This window comes from Parasteatoda tepidariorum, chromosome 10 (genome assembly GCF_982258835.1).
Source record: "Parasteatoda tepidariorum strain Cologne lab strain chromosome 10, Ptep-v5.0, whole genome shotgun sequence".
NCBI classification, from domain to species: Eukaryota; Metazoa; Arthropoda; class Arachnida; order Araneae; family Theridiidae; genus Parasteatoda; species Parasteatoda tepidariorum.
Window position 1 is genome coordinate 25,434,098 of NC_141764.1, and position 17,444 is coordinate 25,451,541.

The following is a 17,444-nucleotide window of genomic DNA, read 5'->3' on the forward strand; positions in this document are numbered from 1 at the left end:
TTTATTGGTTTACCACCTGGTCCTGGTATAGTTCCTGGAGTTGATTGCGCACTCTTAGGGAATATAATCTTGATTGGACTACCGTCTGGTCCAGTAACTGTACCAGGGGTTGATCCCGGGCCTTCTGGAACAAGTTGAATGGGACCACCTGTTCCACCACTAGGTTTGCCTGTGAGTGTAATTGGTGTAGTTCCTGGATTTCCTGGCCCAATGGGGAAAGTTGGAAGATATATAGTATCTATGCTGCCGTCAGGATTTAATTTTACTCCAGGTGTTGTTCCTGGTCCTGCAGGACCTATTTTTATTGGTTTACCACCTGGTCCTGGTATAGTTCCTGGAGTTGATTGCGCACTCTTAGGGAATATAATCTTGATTGGACTACCGTCTGGTCCAGTAACTGTACCAGGGGTTGATCCCGGGCCTTCTGGAACAAGTTGAATGGGACCACCTGTTCCACCACTAGGTTTGCCTGTGAGTGTAATTGGTGTAGTTCCTGGATTTCCTGGCCCAATGGGGAAAGTTGGAAGATATATAGTATCTATGCTGCCGTCAGGATTTAATTTTACTCCAGGTGTTGTTCCTGGTCCTGCAGGACCTATTTTTATTGGTTTACCACCTGGTCCTGGTATAGTTCCTGGAGTTGATTGCGCACTCTTAGGGAATATAATCTTGATTGGACTACCGTCTGGTCCAGTAACTGTACCAGGGGTTGATCCCGGGCCTTCTGGAACAAGTTGAATGGGACCACCTGTTCCACCACTAGGTTTGCCTGTGAGTGTAATTGGTGTAGTTCCTGGATTTCCTGGCCCAATGGGGAAAGTTGGAAGATATATAGTATCTATGCTGCCGTCAGGATTTAATTTTACTCCAGGTGTTGTTCCTGGTCCTGCAGGACCTATTTTTATTGGTTTACCACCTGGTCCTGGTATAGTTCCTGGAGTTGATTGCGCACTCTTAGGGAATATAATCTTGATTGGACTACCGTCTGGTCCAGTAACTGTACCAGGGGTTGATCCCGGGCCTTCTGGAACAAGTTGAATGGGACCACCTGTTCCACCACTAGGTTTGCCTGTGAGTGTAATTGGTGTAGTGCCACTGGGAGATTGAGGAATGTATATAATTTTAATACTGCCATCAGGTCGAGTCTTTACTCCAGGTGTTGTACCCGGTCCTGCCGGTATTACTTTGATTGGTTGTCCATCTGGTCCTTCGAACGAGCCGGGTGTACTTCCCGCACCTGAAGGTAATATTATATAAATTGGATATCCATCAGGTCCAGTAACAGTGCCTGGAGTTTGTCCTGGTTTGCTTGGAATAAGTTGTATCGGTCTTCCACCTGGACCTGTAACCTGTGAAGGTGTGCTACCATCCGGTCTGGTTCTTGGATGTGATGGTATGTATATAATTCGAATGCTGCCGTCAGGGCCCGTTTCTGCACCTGGTGTTGTTCCCGGTCCAGCAGGCATTATTTTGATAGGCTGTCCATCTGGCCCTTCAACGGAGCCTGGAGTAGTTCCAGAACCATTCGGTAGAATTATGTATATTATACTGCCATCTGGTCCGGTTACAGCTCCTGGTGTGCTTCCTGGAGATAGTGGGATCAGCTGAATCGGTCTTCCTCCCGGTCCTGTTACTTGTGATGGTGTACTTCCACTTGGAGTGCTTCCGGATTGTGGAATGAAAATTATCTTAATACTGCCATCTGGTCTCGTTTCTGCTCCTGGAGTAGATCCTGGGCCAACAGGCACCACCTTTATTGGCTGTCCATCTGGACCTTCAAAAGAACCTGGTGTTGAACCTGATCCTGAAGGCAATATGATGTAAATAGGATAGCCATCAGGTCCTGTAACTGCTCCTGGAGTTTGTCCTGGTTTGCCTGGAATGAGTTGTATGGGTCTTCCACCTGGCCCTGTAACATGCGAAGGTGTACTACCGTCCGGTCTTGTTCTTGGATGCGATGGTATGTATATAATTCTAATACTGCCATCAGGTCCCGTCTCAGCACCTGGTGTAGTACCTGGTCCAGCTGGCATTATTTTGATAGGATGTCCATCTGGCCCTTCAACGGAGCCTGGAGTAGTTCCAGAACCATTCGGTAGAATTATATATATTATACGACCATCTGGTCCGGTTACGGCTCCTGGTGTGCTTCCTGGGGATAGTGGAATGAGTTGAATTGGACTTCCACCTGGACCAGTGACTTGTGATGGGGTGCTACCACTTGGAGTGCTTCCAGATTGTGGAATGAAAATTATCTGAATGCTTCCATCAGGTCTCGTCTTTGCACCTGGTGTGCTGCCCGGTCCAACTGGCACAACCTTAATTGGCTGTCCATCAGGACCTTCAAATGAACCTGGTGTTGAACCTGATCCTGAAGGCAATATGATGTAAATAGGATAGCCATCAGGTCCTGTAACTGCGCCTGGAGTTTGTCCTGGTTTGCCTGGAATGAGTTGTATGGGTCTTCCGCCTGGCCCTGTAACATGCGAAGGTGTACTACCGTCCGGTCTTGTTCTTGGATGCGATGGTATGTATATAATTCTAATACTGCCATCAGGTCCCGTCTCAGCACCTGGTGTAGTACCTGGTCCAGCTGGCATTATTTTGATAGGATGTCCATCTGGCCCTTCAACGGAGCCTGGAGTAGTTCCAGAACCATTCGGTAGAATTATATATATTATACGACCATCTGGTCCGGTTACGGCTCCTGGTGTGCTTCCTGGGGATAGTGGAATGAGTTGAATTGGACTTCCACCTGGACCAGTGACTTGTGATGGGGTGCTACCACTTGGAGTGCTTCCAGATTGTGGAATGAAAATTATCTGAATGCTTCCATCAGGTCTCGTCTTTGCACCTGGTGTGCTGCCCGGTCCAACTGGCACAACCTTAATTGGCTGTCCATCAGGACCTTCAAATGAACCTGGTGTTGAACCTGATCCTGAAGGCAATATGATGTAAATAGGATAGCCATCAGGTCCTGTAACTGCGCCTGGAGTTTGTCCTGGTTTGCCTGGAATGAGTTGTATGGGTCTTCCACCTGGCCCTGTAACATGCGAAGGTGTACTACCGTCCGGTCTTGTTCTTGGATGTGATGGTATGTATATAATTCTGATACTGCCATCAGGTCCCGTCTCAGCACCTGGTGTAGTACCTTTTCCAGCTGGCATTATTTTGATAGGTTGTCCATCTGGCCCTTCAATGGAGCCTGGAGTTGTTCCAGAACCATTCGGAAGAATTATGTATATTATACGACCATCTGGACCTGTAACTGCACCTGGTGTACTACCTGGGGATAGTGGGATGAGTTGTATTGGCCTTCCTCCTGGACCAGTGACTTGTGATGGGGTGCTTCCGCTTGGAGTGCTTCCAGATTGGGGAATGAAAATGATCTTAATACTGCCATCCGGTCTCGTTTCTGCTCCTGGTGTAGTTCCAGGACCAACTGGCACCACCTTTATTGGTTGTCCATCTGGACCTTCAAAAGAACCTGGTGTTGAACCCGATCCTGAAGGCAATATGATGTAAATAGGATAGCCATCAGGTCCTGTAACTGCGCCTGGGGTTTGTCCTGGTTTGCCTGGAATAAGTTGTATGGGTCTTCCACCTGGCCCTGTAACATGCGAAGGTGTACTACCGTCCGGTCTGGTTCTTGGATGTGATGGTATGTATATTATTCTAATACTGCCATCAGGTCCCGTCTCAGCACCTGGTGTAGTACCTGGTCCAGCTGGCATTATTTTGATAGGCTGTCCATCTGGCCCTTCAACGGAGCCTGGAGTTGTTCCAGAACCATTCGGAAGAATTATGTATATTATACGACCATCTGGACCTGTAACTGCGCCTGGTGTGCTACCTGGTGACAGAGGAATGAGCTGAATCGGACTTCCTCCAGGACCTGTAACCTGTGACGGTGTACTTCCACTAGGCGTACTTGGTCCCGGTGCATTGCTGGAGCCACTTGGCGTAGTTCCTCCTTGTCCCTTGGATCCAGAACTTGTAACTGTAGTTCCACTTGGTGTTGTACCTTGGGATTGTGGAATATATATAATTTTAATACTACCATCGGGGCGAGTCTTAACTCCAGGTGTTGTACCAGGCCCGGCTGGTATAACTTTTATTGGTTGTCCATCTGGTCCTTCAAATGAGCCGGGTGTGCTTCCTGATCCAGAAGGTAATATGATGTAAATTGGGTAGCCATCAGGTCCTGTAACAGTACCTGGAGTTTGTCCTGGTCTGCCTGGAATGAGTTGTATTGGTCTTCCACCTGGTCCCGTAACCTGCGAAGGTGTACTACCGTCCGGTCTAGTTCTTGGATGTGATGGTATGTATATTATTCTAATACTACCATCAGGTCCCGTCTCAGCACCTGGTGTAGTACCTGGACCTGCTGGCATTATTTTGATAGGCTGTCCATCTGGCCCTTCAACGGAGCCTGGAGTTGTCCCAGAACCGTTCGGTAGAATAATGTATATTATAACTCCATCTGGACCTGTAACTGCGCCTGGTGTACTACCTGGGGATAGAGGGATCAATTGAATCGGCCTTCCACCTGGACCCGTAATTTGCGATGGTGTGCTTGAAGGTTTAGGCTGTGGTATATATATGATCTGGATACTGCCATCAGGTCCTGTTTTTGCTCCCGGTGTTGTTCCAGGTCCTGCAGGAACTATTTTTATTGGTCTTCCATCAGGTCCTTCGACTGAGCCTGGAGTTGAACCTGAACCGGATGGTAATATTATGTAAATTATATAACCATCAGGTCCCGTGACTGTTCCTGGAGTTTGTCCAGGTCTACTTGGGATGAGCTGTATTGGTCTTCCTCCTGGTCCAGTTACCTGAGAAGGTGTACTACCATCTGGTCTAGTTCTTGGTTGTGATGGTATGTATATAATTCGGATGCTGCCATCTGGTCCCGTCTCAGCACCTGGTGTAGTACCTGGTCCAGCTGGCATTATTTTGATAGGCTGCCCATCTGGCCCTTCAACGGAGCCTGGAGTTGTCCCAGAACCTCTCGGTAGAATAATGTATATTATAACACCATCTGGACCTGTAACTGCGCCTGGAGTGCTGCCAGGTCCTTGAGGAATAAGTTGAATCGGCCTTCCACCTGGACCTGTAATTTGCGATGGTGTGCTGGAAGGTTTAGGCTGTGGTATATATATGATCTGGATACTGCCATCAGGTCCTGTTTTTGCTCCCGGTGTAGTACCAGGTCCTGCAGGAACTATTTTTATTGGTCTTCCATCAGGTCCTTCGACTGAGCCTGGAGTTGAACCTGAACCGGATGGTAATATTATGTAAATTATATAACCATCAGGTCCCGTAACTGTTCCTGGAGTTTGTCCAGGTCTACTTGGGATGAGTTGTATTGGTCTTCCTCCTGGTCCAGTTACCTGAGAAGGCGTACTACCATCCGGTCTAGTTCTTGGATGTGATGGTATGTATATAATTCGGATGTTGCCATCAGGTCCCGTCTCAGCACCTGGTGTAGTACCTGGTCCAGCTGGCATTATTTTGATAGGTTGTCCATCTGGCCCTTCAACGGAGCCTGGAGTTGTCCCAGAACCTCTCGGCAGAATAATATATATTATAACGCCATCTGGACCTGTAACTGCGCCTGGAGTACTGCCAGGTCCTTGAGGAATAAGTTGAATTGGCCTTCCACCTGGACCTGTAATTTGCGAAGGTGTGCTTCCAGTTGGTGTACTTTCTGATTGCGGAATGAAAATAATTTCAATCGTACCATCAGGGCCAGTTTTAGCACCTGGGGTTGTTCCTGGTCCTACAGGCATAATTTTAATCGGTTTTCCATCTGGTCCTTCAACTGAACCTGGTGTACTTCCTGATCCTGAAGGTAATATTATATAGATCGGATAGCCATCAGGTCCGGTAACTGTACCGGGTGTTTGTCCTGGTCGTCTTGGTATAAGTTGAATTGGTCTTCCTCCAGGTCCTGTAATTTGAGATGGTGTGCTACCGTCTCTTCTTGTGGTTGGGTACTGTGGTATATAAATGATTTCGATTGTACCATCCGGTCCAGTTTCTGCACCTGGTGTTGTACCCGGTTTTGCTGGAAGAATTTTAATTGGCTTTCCTCCTGGACCTTCAACTGAACCAGGTGTTGTTCCAGAACCTTTCGGTAGAATAATGTATATTATAGTACCGTCTGGGCCGGTTACCGCTCCGGGTGTTGTCCCTGGCCCTTGTGGTATTAATTGTATAGGGTTTCCTCCAGGTCCTGTTACTTGAGAGGGTGTGCTGCTTTTTGGAGTTTGAGGAATGTATATTACATCTATGTTGCCATCAGGACCAGTTTTTGCACCTGGTGTTGAACCTGGGCCTACAGGCATTATTCTTATTGGGTGTCCATTAGGTCCTTCGACGGAACCTGGTGTGGTTCCTGACCCTGTTGGTAAGATAATGTATATAATATAGCCATCTGGTCCAGTAACTGCTCCTGGAGTTTGTCCTGGTCTGCTTGGTATAAGTTGGATGGGTCTTCCACCTGGACCTGTTATATGAGAGGGAGTACTACCATCACGTCTTGTGGTTGGATGTTGTGGTATAAAAATGATTTGAATGTTACCATCTGGACCGGTTTTAGCTCCTGGAGTTGTGCCTGGTCCGGCTGGTAATATTTTGATCGGCTTTCCACCTGGTCCTTCAACAGACCCAGGAGTTGTTCCAGAACCTCGAGGTAGAATTATATATATTATAGTTCCATCTTTCCTGGTTACGGTCCCTGGAGTTGTTCCTGGACCTTGAGGAATGAGTTGGATAGGTTTTCCTCCTGGTCCTGTAATTTGTGAAGGTGTGCTAGGACCGGGAGCCTCACCCGATTCTCCTGGAGTCGTTCCTCCTTGTCCCTTGGATCCCGAACTAGTAACTGTTGTTCCTGGTCCAATTGGGAAAGATGGGAGATATATTACTTTAATACTTCCGTCTGGGTTTTGTTCAACTCCAGGAGTTGTTCCTGGGCCAGCTGGTCCTATACGTATTGGTTTTCCACCTGGTCCTGGAATAGTTCCAGGTGTTGATTGCGCACTAAGTGGGAATATAATCTTTACTGGATTGCCATCTGATCCTGTAACAGTTCCAGGGGTTGAACCAGGGCCTTCTGGAACAAGTTGAATTGGACCACTAGGTCCACTTGGCTTTCCTGGAATAATTTTCGTAGTTCCAGGTCCTCCTGGTCCAATTGGGAAAGATGGGAGATATATTACTTTAATACTTCCGTCTGGGTTTTGTTCAACTCCAGGAGTTGTTCCTGGGCCAGCTGGTCCTATACGTATTGGTTTTCCACCTGGTCCTGGAATAGTTCCAGGTGTTGATTGCGCACTAAGTGGGAATATAATCTTTACTGGATTGCCATCTGATCCTGTAACAGTTCCAGGGGTTGAACCAGGGCCTTCTGGAACAAGTTGAATTGGACCACTAGGTCCACTTGGTTTTCCTGGAATAATTTTCGTAGTTCCAGGTCCTCCTGGTCCAATTGGGAAAGATGGGAGATATATTACTTTAATACTTCCGTCTGGATTTTGTTCAACTCCAGGAGTTGTTCCTGGGCCAGCTGGTCCTATACGTATTGGTTTTCCACCTGGTCCTGGAATAGTTCCAGGTGTTGATTGCGCACTAAGTGGGAATATAATCTTTACTGGATTGCCATCTGATCCTGTAACAGTTCCAGGGGTTGAACCAGGGCCTTCTGGAACAAGTTGAATTGGACCACTAGGTCCACTTGGTTTTCCTGGAATAATTTTCGTAGTTCCAGGTCCTCCTGGTCCAATTGGGAAAGATGGGAGATATATTACTTTAATACTTCCGTCTGGGTTTTGTTCTACTCCAGGAGTTGTTCCTGGGCCAGCTGGTCCAATTTTTATCGGCCTACCACCCGGTCCTGGAATTGTTCCAGGTGTTGATTGAGCTCCACGAGGGAATACAATCTTAATTATGCTTCCATCTGGTCCAGTAACAGTTCCAGGAGTTGATCCTGGTCCTTCTGGAACAATCTGAATTGGACCACTTCCTCCACCTCCGGGCTTAATTGGTATTATGGGTTTATCGAAGGGATTTTTGGGTAAGTGTATTTCTATCACATTTCCATCTGGGCCTAATTTTACTCCTGGTGTCGTACCCTTTTGATATGGGAAAATTTTAATTGGTCTACCATCAGGTCCTTTAATAGTACCTGGTGTTTTTTCTCCATTTTGAGGTAATATAATTCTTATAATGTTTCCAGATGTATCTGTTACTGCTCCAGGTGTAGTTCCTGGTCCGGCTGGTATTATAGATATTGACGCTCCTTTTTTATCCGTAACTTGTTTTGGAGTCGTAGCTTCTCCTCCTTCAGGTTTCCTATTTGGATTAGGTAATACAATTTCAATGATATTTCCATCAGGTCCTGTTTTAGAGCCAGGTGTGGTTCCTGGACCTGCTACCACTATGTGAATCGGATGGCCATTTGGTCCCGGTACTGTTCCTGGGGTGGTACCTGATCCTACTGGAAGAATTATTTTTATTATGCGACCACTGGCGTCTGTGACTGCACCAGGAGAGGTACCAGGTTTCGCTGGTATAATTTGAATCGGTCGACCATCTGGACCTTCAACGCTTCCCGGGGTGTTACCTGGGCCATATGGTCCATCATCTTTTGGACCTGGAGCATTATTGTCTGAAGATGGAAATTGGGGTACGAAAATGATTTTAATTGAGCCATCTGGTCGAGTAACAACTCCGGGAGTGGTACCTGGACCAAGTGGTTGTATCTTTATCGGCCTTCCTCCTGGTCCATCTATAGAACCTGGTGTTCTATCAGCTCCAGAAGGTAATATAATTCTTATAACGTGTCCGTCAGAATCAGTTATTACTCCGGGTGTTGTACCTGGTCCCCCTGGAATCAATTGTATCGGTCTGCCACCATCTGGATTTGGAACACTCTTCGGTGTAGTCTCCGAGGATGGTTCGTCCCCAGGTACAGGGAAAACAGGAATTATGATTTTCTTAATTTGTCCATCAGGACCTGTCACAACTCCCGGTGTAGAGCCCGGTTGAACTGTTTCTATTTTTATTGGACGACCTCCAGGTCCTTTTACAGATCCTGGCGTTTTATTAGCACCATTAGGTAGTAATATTCGAACTATATGCCCTTCTTTGTCAGTTACTGTACCCGGTGTGCTTCCTGGTCCTGTTAAAATAATTTGTATTGGTCTTCCATCAGGCCCTTTCACTTCAGCTGGAGTAGAAAATCCGGATGGCAAGTTTTGTGGGAAAAATGGAATAATAATTTTAACTATTTTTCCACCCGGTTTTGTAACTATACCTGGTGTTGTTCCGGGTCCTGGGAACTCAATTCTTATAGGTTTTCCATCCGGACCTGGAATATCTCCAGGCGTAACATCCCCTCCAGCAGGAATTATTATTCTGATTATGTTTCCATATGGTCCAGTTACGACACCCGGTGTCGTGCCCGGTCCTCCTGGAATGATTTGAATCGGTTGACCCTGTGGTCCTGTAATATATGATGGTTCGCTACCTGGTCCAGCAGGGCCTGGTGATGGGAAGCGTGGGAGATATATTTTAACTACATGACCATCTTTTCCAGTTTCCACTCCTGGAGTCGTTCCTGGGCCTGCGGGCTCAATTTGGATTGGTCGACCTCCAGGACCTTTGATAGTTCCAGGAGTTGAAGCGCCACCAGCTGGTAGTATAATTCGGATAATAGTTCCATCTGGTCCTGTAATCGCTCCTGGAGTTGTACCTGGACCTCCTGGAATAATTATAATTGGTCGCCCATTCGGGAATCTCACCATACCTGGTGTTGCTCCTGGTATATCAGGGTATGGTGCTGGGAATTGTGGAATTATTATTTTGATAATTTGTCCACTTGAATCAGTTACGACACCAGGCGTTGATCCTGGACCGACTGGAACTATCTTTATCGGTCTTCCTCCTGGTCCATCGACTGAACCTGGTGTTACATCAGATCCCGCTGGAATAATAATTTGAATTATCCTTCCATGTCTATCCGTTACTGTGCCAGGTGTTGTTCCAGCCCCAGCGGGAATGATTTGAATCGGCCGTCCATTAGGACCTGCAATCTGAACAGGAGTGGTTCCTGGTCCAAACGGATTTTTATATGGGAATTGCGGTATTATAATTTTGATTATTTTGTGAGTGTTAGGATCTGTTATAACTCCTGGTGTTGTTCCTGGTCTCACAGGTATTATCTGAATGGGTTGCCCATCTGGACCTTCAATTGATCCAGGAGTAACGTCAGCTCCTCCGGGAAGAATTATTTTAATGATATTACCTTTTCGATCTGTAACTGTACCTGGAGTTGTTCCGGGGCCTCCAGGTATTATTTGGATTGGTCTTCTGCCTGGAATTCGCAGGAAAGCGGGAGTACTTCCTCCGAATGGACCTGGGGCTGGGAAAATTTCGATAATTATCTCGATTATATAGCCATCTGAGTCAGTTCGTACGCCAGGTGTTGTACCAGGTCCAGCGGGTCTAATTTTTATTGTCCTTCCACCTGGTCCTTTGACAGTTCCTGGTGTTACATCTCCTCCAGCTGGCAGTATTATTCGAATGATATTTCCATAAGGACCGGTTTGAACTCCAGGTGTTGTGCCGGGACCTCCTGGAACTATCTGTATTAGCTCACCTTTCGGACCTTTGACGTAAGAGGGTGTTGTACCAGGTCCAAATGGACCAGGCATGGGTAACAGAGGTATTATAATTGTTATAATGTGACCATCACTGTTTGTAACTGCACCTGGAGTAGATCCTGGACTTTCTGGTTGAATTTTAATTGTTTGTCCATATGGTCCTTCAATACTTCCTGGAGTTACATCAGCACCAGCCGGTAATATAATTCTAATTATGCGGCCATTTGGATCTGTAACCACTCCTGGTGTTGTACCTGGTCCTCCCGGTATTACTGCAATAGGTCTTCCGCCAGGAAGTTTTATCGTTAAAGGAGTACTTCCTTCAATATATGGACCTGGCATGGGGAATTGAGGAATTAATATCTTAATAATATTTCCATCAGAGCCTGTTACTGCTCCTGGAGTAGTGCCTGGCCTAACAGGTTCTATACGGATAGGTCTACCGCCTGGGCCTGGAAGAGATCCTGGTGTTACATCTGCTCCAGCCGGTAAAATAATTTTGACTATATTGCCATCTTTTGCTGTCACGAAGCCTGGTGTTCTGCCTGGACCACCAGGTACTATTAATATCACTTGTCCATGATTACCATTGATTGGGACTGGAGTGAATCCTCCATGGAAGGGATGTCTAATTTTAAATCGTGGTATAATTATTGTGGCTATTTGGCCATCAGATCCTGTAACTACTCCTGGTGTAGTACCTTTTCCAGCTGGTTGAATATATATTTGTCTGTTATTGGGACCTTTAATGTTACCAGGTGTTACATCAGCTCCTGCGGGTAGTATGATTCGCACAATGTTTCCACTTGGCCCTGTAATAGCACCCGGAGTAGTACCAGGTCCTCCAGGAACTATCTGAATGAGCTGGCGACCGGGGCCTTCAACATAACTCGGAGTACTGTGATGAGGTCTCCTTCCTCCCCGAGGGAATGGCGGAATTTTGATAGTGGCGATTTTACCGTCAGAGCCAGTGATGACACCAGGTGACGTACCGGGACGTACAGGAATAATTACTATTTTTCTACCACCTGGTCCATTAACGGATCCAGGAGTAATACCTCCTCCAGCTGGCAGTATTATTCGAATGATGTTTCCATTGTTATCAGTAACAGTACCTGGTGTTCTTCCTGGGCCAGCGGGTACTATTTGAATTCGACGGCCCCCCGGTCCAGTGACAAAAATGACACGACGTCCTGGTTTATTTGGATGTGGGAATGGTTTGGGGTGGGGAAAACTTGGTATAACAATTTTAATTATATAACCATCAGTACCAGTGATAATTCCTGGCGTAACGCCTGGTCCTGCTGGTACTATCTGGATTGTTCTTCCATTAGATCCCGGAATCGTGCCAGGCGTAACATCACCTCCAGAGGGCAAAACAATTTTCACAAGCAATCCATTCGAGTTAGTAACAGTACCTGGTGTCGATCCTGGCCCAGCAATTACAATCTGTACTGGTCTTTGCTCACCATTAGGCCCTGGTAATACAACAAACGTAGGAATTTCAGCTGACGAATATTCTCCAGATCCGTACCCACCCGAGTATTGTTCTGCAGTAATTATTTCTCCCGTGTAGTAATCAGTTGACGAAAACTCGCCAGTATAGTACTCTCCTGTAATATATTCATCTGTTCTGTATGTATAAGAATCAAAAACTCCTGAGTAATACTCACCAGTTATATATGAGTAATAATAGTAAGATTGGTATTCAGCTGACACAGCTTCACCAGTTTCTTCTTCACAGTCATCACTTCCATTGCTTCCAAAAATTCCTGTAATAAAACCAGATATAATTCCTTTCTTTTTCGGAGCACATTTCTTGCTAGCAGCTGCTCCACTTGTATATTCACCGGTGACATATTCTCCTGTCGAGTATTCACCTGTTACATATTCCCCTGTTTCGTATTCACCTGTTGTATATTCTCCAGTTGCATATTCACCTGTTGTATATTCTCCAGTTGCATATTCACCTGTTACATATTCCCCAGTATCGTATTCACCTGTTACATATTCCCCTGTTTCGTATTCACCTGTTGTATATTCTCCAGTTGCATATTCACCTGTTACGTATTCTCCAGTTTCATATTCACCAGTTACGTATTCTCCTGTCTGGTATTCACCTGTTACATATTCCCCTGTTTGGTATTCACCTGTTACATATTCTCCTGTTTGGTATTCACCTGTTACATATTCAGTCGTTTCGTAGCTGCTGCTGCTTCCGTCACTGCCAAATATTGCGGAGAATATCCCTGCTTCCATATCTCCTCGGGGTCCACCTCTTTTTCCTTTCTCTCCTCCGCCTAAATCATCATCATCGGCTAAATCATCTGGAGCAGCTGCTCTTAAATCGCCGGTTGGACCTTGGTTCGTTCCCGCCACTTCTCCACCAATATCACCTACGTATTCAGGTTCAGGTAGCTCGTCCAAGGGAGCGGCGTCGGTGAGGAAGAATATCTGGATCAGTTTTCTTACTTCCGAGATGAAGAAAGGGTTAGATACTCCTGTGGACATTATAAACGCATGCTTCAATGCATTTATGACGCATCCAGACTTGGGCATCAAGTCACCCGCGTGCACGTCATTGGCAGTCCTTTCAGAGATGGCAGCGGCAAATCCGGCAGCAGCCGCCATCATCGACGTCCGGGACAGGAACTGAAGGTTAGCAAAATCTCCATATGCGTCCGTGAGAGTATCCAATACCTCCCTGAACTGGTCGGCTTCTTTTATGGTAAACTGTCCGCATGACTTTAAGTAATTCACAAACGAACTTGCAAAGTTCGATCCAGTTTCTCGAGATAGCAAAGGATCATTTTGTGCGATGCCTACTTCCTGGGCATAAATCTTAGTGGGATGAATGTCTATTAGAAAAATAGCGATAATTACATGGGATAACCACCCCATGTTGTGCTCGCAAAACTGTCCAATGAGTTACTGTGGACGCTCCCTTGAAAATGTCGGCTTTTATACGGAGATTCAATTGCCTGATTTCATTACAACGCAACAGATTTTATAGATCTGTACATAATACTTTAATCTTTTCTATAAAGAACTTTACGACCCTCTTCTTCTAATAACTATTTGCATAGCTGTTGTATATCGAAATCAATTTGCTGTTTTCATTACGACTGGCCATAAACATCACATTTATCGTTTTTTAATGGGTATATATCAAATTCAATTGCCTTCTCAAAACAAACACTTGGGGATTGGAATCGATGGAAAAGAACATTATTTTTCCAATAAAAATTGCCATTAGTTCTATTATAAACAATAGTTTACAGCCATGAAGGAAAACTATCATATTTTTCGAATATCTAATTCGAAAAAAGATCTAAAAATACCTTTACAAAATACAATATATTGAGGAATAGGATAATCTTTACATACTACTGTGTTAAGTAATATAAATTATTAATAGATTTTGGTCTGATTAGAGATTAAGGGATTTAATCCGTAAGGAATTAATTTTATTTCAAAAACGTTACTAAATAGTTATAACTCTAACACAATTTCATTTTTTTCTTCTAAAGCAATTTTATTCTTTAAAAAAAATATTGTATCACTCTTTAGCTGTTTTTTGCTTCTCCTTTTTTTTTTAAAAAAAAAAAAGAAACTTTTTCATCATGAGAAGTATTAAATCAATCAGCAAAGCTTAATTTTTCGAATCTTTACTGAACTATCAACTTTAAAATTTTATTGCAACGAATCTAATGAATTTTTTCCATACAAATCTTAGATTATAATAATGAATAAAGTTTGTACATCTTACAATGAACAAAGCATTTAATCAGCATTAAACAAAAAAAATTGCAAATTTTTTTTTTTATTTTTCTACGTGGAATAATTTTTGGATAAATGAGTTCATAAATCGGTGCAAATACCTTTTTGATTCATTTAAGTAGCGTATTCAGTAAAATACGCAAAATCTAATATTAACTATAAAGGTTTTCAATTTTTGTCTAGAGTTTTCTGAATTGGGGGTTCAATATTAGAAAAAAATGGAGTTGAACATTGAAAACCGGAAATCCTGTATGGATCGGATTATCAATGCCAATGTCAAAATAAAAGTTAGAGCGTCATGATTTTTTTGAAGTTTCTGCAAATTTCTGTAACCAATCTGTCTGTTTCGACCTTTTTTTTTTACCTTAGTCTTTTTTAACACAACAGCTTTTATGCTTCAACATTTGTATTCCTTATTTTAATAATATTAGAGCAGTGATTCTTAACCACTGTGCCGTGGCACTTTTGTGTGACGCCAAATTCTTAAAATGTGCCGCCAAATATTAGAAATGATACAATAAAAATTATAATGCTTTTTTTCATTTCGAGTAAAGTTTAAATTAAAGAAAAGTGTATATTATATATAATATTATATATACATACATAATATTATATATAATATTATATATACATACATAATATTATATATATATATATATATATATATATATATATATATATATATATATATATATATAATAATTTTTCCGGTCTTTAACCGCGAGAAAATCTTTGTCATTGATTGTCTTGTCTCTGACAATCTTAAAGTAAGTTGAAATAAGGAGGAAGCGTTTAAATTGTCAATGGCAATTTTAAAAATTGTCGAAATAAGTAGAAAACTAAATGGCCATTAAAATTATTAAATAACAAAAGAAAGAAAGAAAGCTAAATATGACTTTCAAACGGAAATAAAAGCTAATCATTAAAGTAAGCTATGCAATTAATAGTTACAAAAGCAAATTAACAAAGGATAACTAACAAAAAAATATGCTAACAATTAATAATTAGCAAAAAAACTAGTTAACAAGAAATCATAAAAAAATAACAATGTAGAAAAACTAACAGCAAATAACTATAGAAAACAAGCTAACAATTAATAACTAGCAAAAAAATAAATAACTGTTCCCAACTAATAAAAAATTCATCGAAAGAAATAATTAATCCCTTAATAAACGTGCATTTGTAGTACATATTATTTTATTTCACATTCAAAATTATTATCACAAACTATTTAACACAGTGTATTATAGGTAAGTAAACTACTTTTAAACTAGTTTTTTTCATTGTGTGCCGTCAAATTTCGAAATCGTTAAAATTGTGCCGCCACAAAAAAAAGGTTGAGAATCACTGTATTAGAGACTAAACTTCCTGCTCGCTATCACTTGCTGAATCTAGAAATTGTTTCCGCGGTTCTTTACAAATCGCTTCACCAGTTAAGCTCTCCTCCCTCGATCCTTTCACCCATCCCAAATCTCATTGGTTCAAGTTATTCGAATGCATTGATATTCGTTTGCAAAAAGTTGCAATTCAAGGACTTAATTGATATAAAGGTAATTAGAAACTAAAACAAAATACGTCGTATTGTTCATATTTAGACGTAAGAATACGTCGAGCAAAAGATCACATAATATTAACGATAAATTTTTTTTTAGCTAGGCTGACTTAAACGATTTAATATCTTCAATATTGATTTTTTTTTAAAAAAACTAATGGCAGCATAAATAATGTTTTCATATAATGCTCTTCAAACCTTTGACAACTGGCACCTTAAAACCTTAAAACAAACTGACGACAACATTGTTTTTTTTCTCTCACAGGATACTCTCCAATTCATAAACTTATTGAGTGTTATAAGAGTTCACATAGACCGAGATAGTCTGGTTGGTAGGGTGTTGGACCAGTGCCAAATGGGTCTGAGTTTGATCCCTGCCGGCCGCAGACTATCCGCGTACAAAATGGTGACTGGTGCATGCTAAATCTGTCGAGGTCACAAAGTCTTTCAAGTTCTCATAACAAATCAACGCCTCTGGGGGTACTGGATCGGATTTGTTGTACTCTGGTTTAGGTCAAAATTACGATCTATGGATAGATCAATGGCGTGTGAATGTGTCCTCTCTGTAAAACGGATTTTGGCTTATGTGTGTGACAGAATTTGAATTCTCAGCCATGGATGGCCTCCATCGGGAAATAAGCAGTAGCAGAACCCCCTTTACCTTAAAGTAGGTTTATCAGTATTGACAAGGGGCATAAGGCAACAACAACAACAACGAAAGTTCATGTAAGAATGAACTTCAAGCTTTCTCTAAAAACGTGCAAAATTTCATGCTTTTTTTTTTATCTAATAGTTCTTAATCTTATCTTCGAATTGTACAATTCAAAATTTCATTGCCAGAAATATCACATGATCAACAATAACAAATTACAACATAACACTAACATCCCTTACCCTTTCAAGGTAAACATAAACTATCCCTAATACAATGAAACCGAACTAACTAATAAACAATGAACTTTAAACTAATGGGTGCAATGAATCGAAAAACAAATGAACCTAAACTAAAATAATACTACTGTCGTTCCTAACCGGATTGACTGTGTTTGTGAGAGGCATCTTGTCTATTGATTGATAACGTTTAAAAACAGGCAAAACAAAACATTTATTTTAAATAAAAAACAACAAAAAACAAAACAAAACACAGCGTTCCAAAGATATTTCAAAAAGCCAATTCAACGATATTTTCAGTTCTCTCTTTTTTCTCTTGCCATACTCAGAGTAACCTACATATTCTGAATACTTTTGGTGGCGCCAACTAATTGGAGTTAGTGTTTGCCGCAACATTCTCCCCACTTGAGTTTTACGTAGGAGAAAACTCAACACAATAAATTACAAAAAAAATACTAAAATTATGGCAGACATACAATTGTTATGTTATAAAATTTAAAAAAATTTTAAAAGATACAAATCTGTATTTAACGTCCAAAAATGTTCATAGTTAT

The 17,444-nt window shown here is 42.5% G+C and overlaps 1 protein-coding gene across 3 annotated transcripts in view; it reads right to left on the reverse strand.

Moving 5' to 3' along the window:
• The window catches only part of LOC107439103 (uncharacterized), a 31,122-nt gene extending 16,383 nt beyond the window's left edge, over positions 1-14,739 (reverse strand). For all 3 annotated transcript variants that reach the window (XM_087153542.1, XM_087153543.1, XM_043046643.3), the window contains exon 1: positions 1-14,739. This exon is cut by the window's left edge. In XM_087153542.1, the coding sequence (XP_087009668.1) occupies positions 1-13,568 (13,568 nt within the window). In that variant the 5' untranslated portion in view covers positions 13,569-14,739.
• Positions 14,740-17,444: the final 2,705 nt, after the last annotated feature.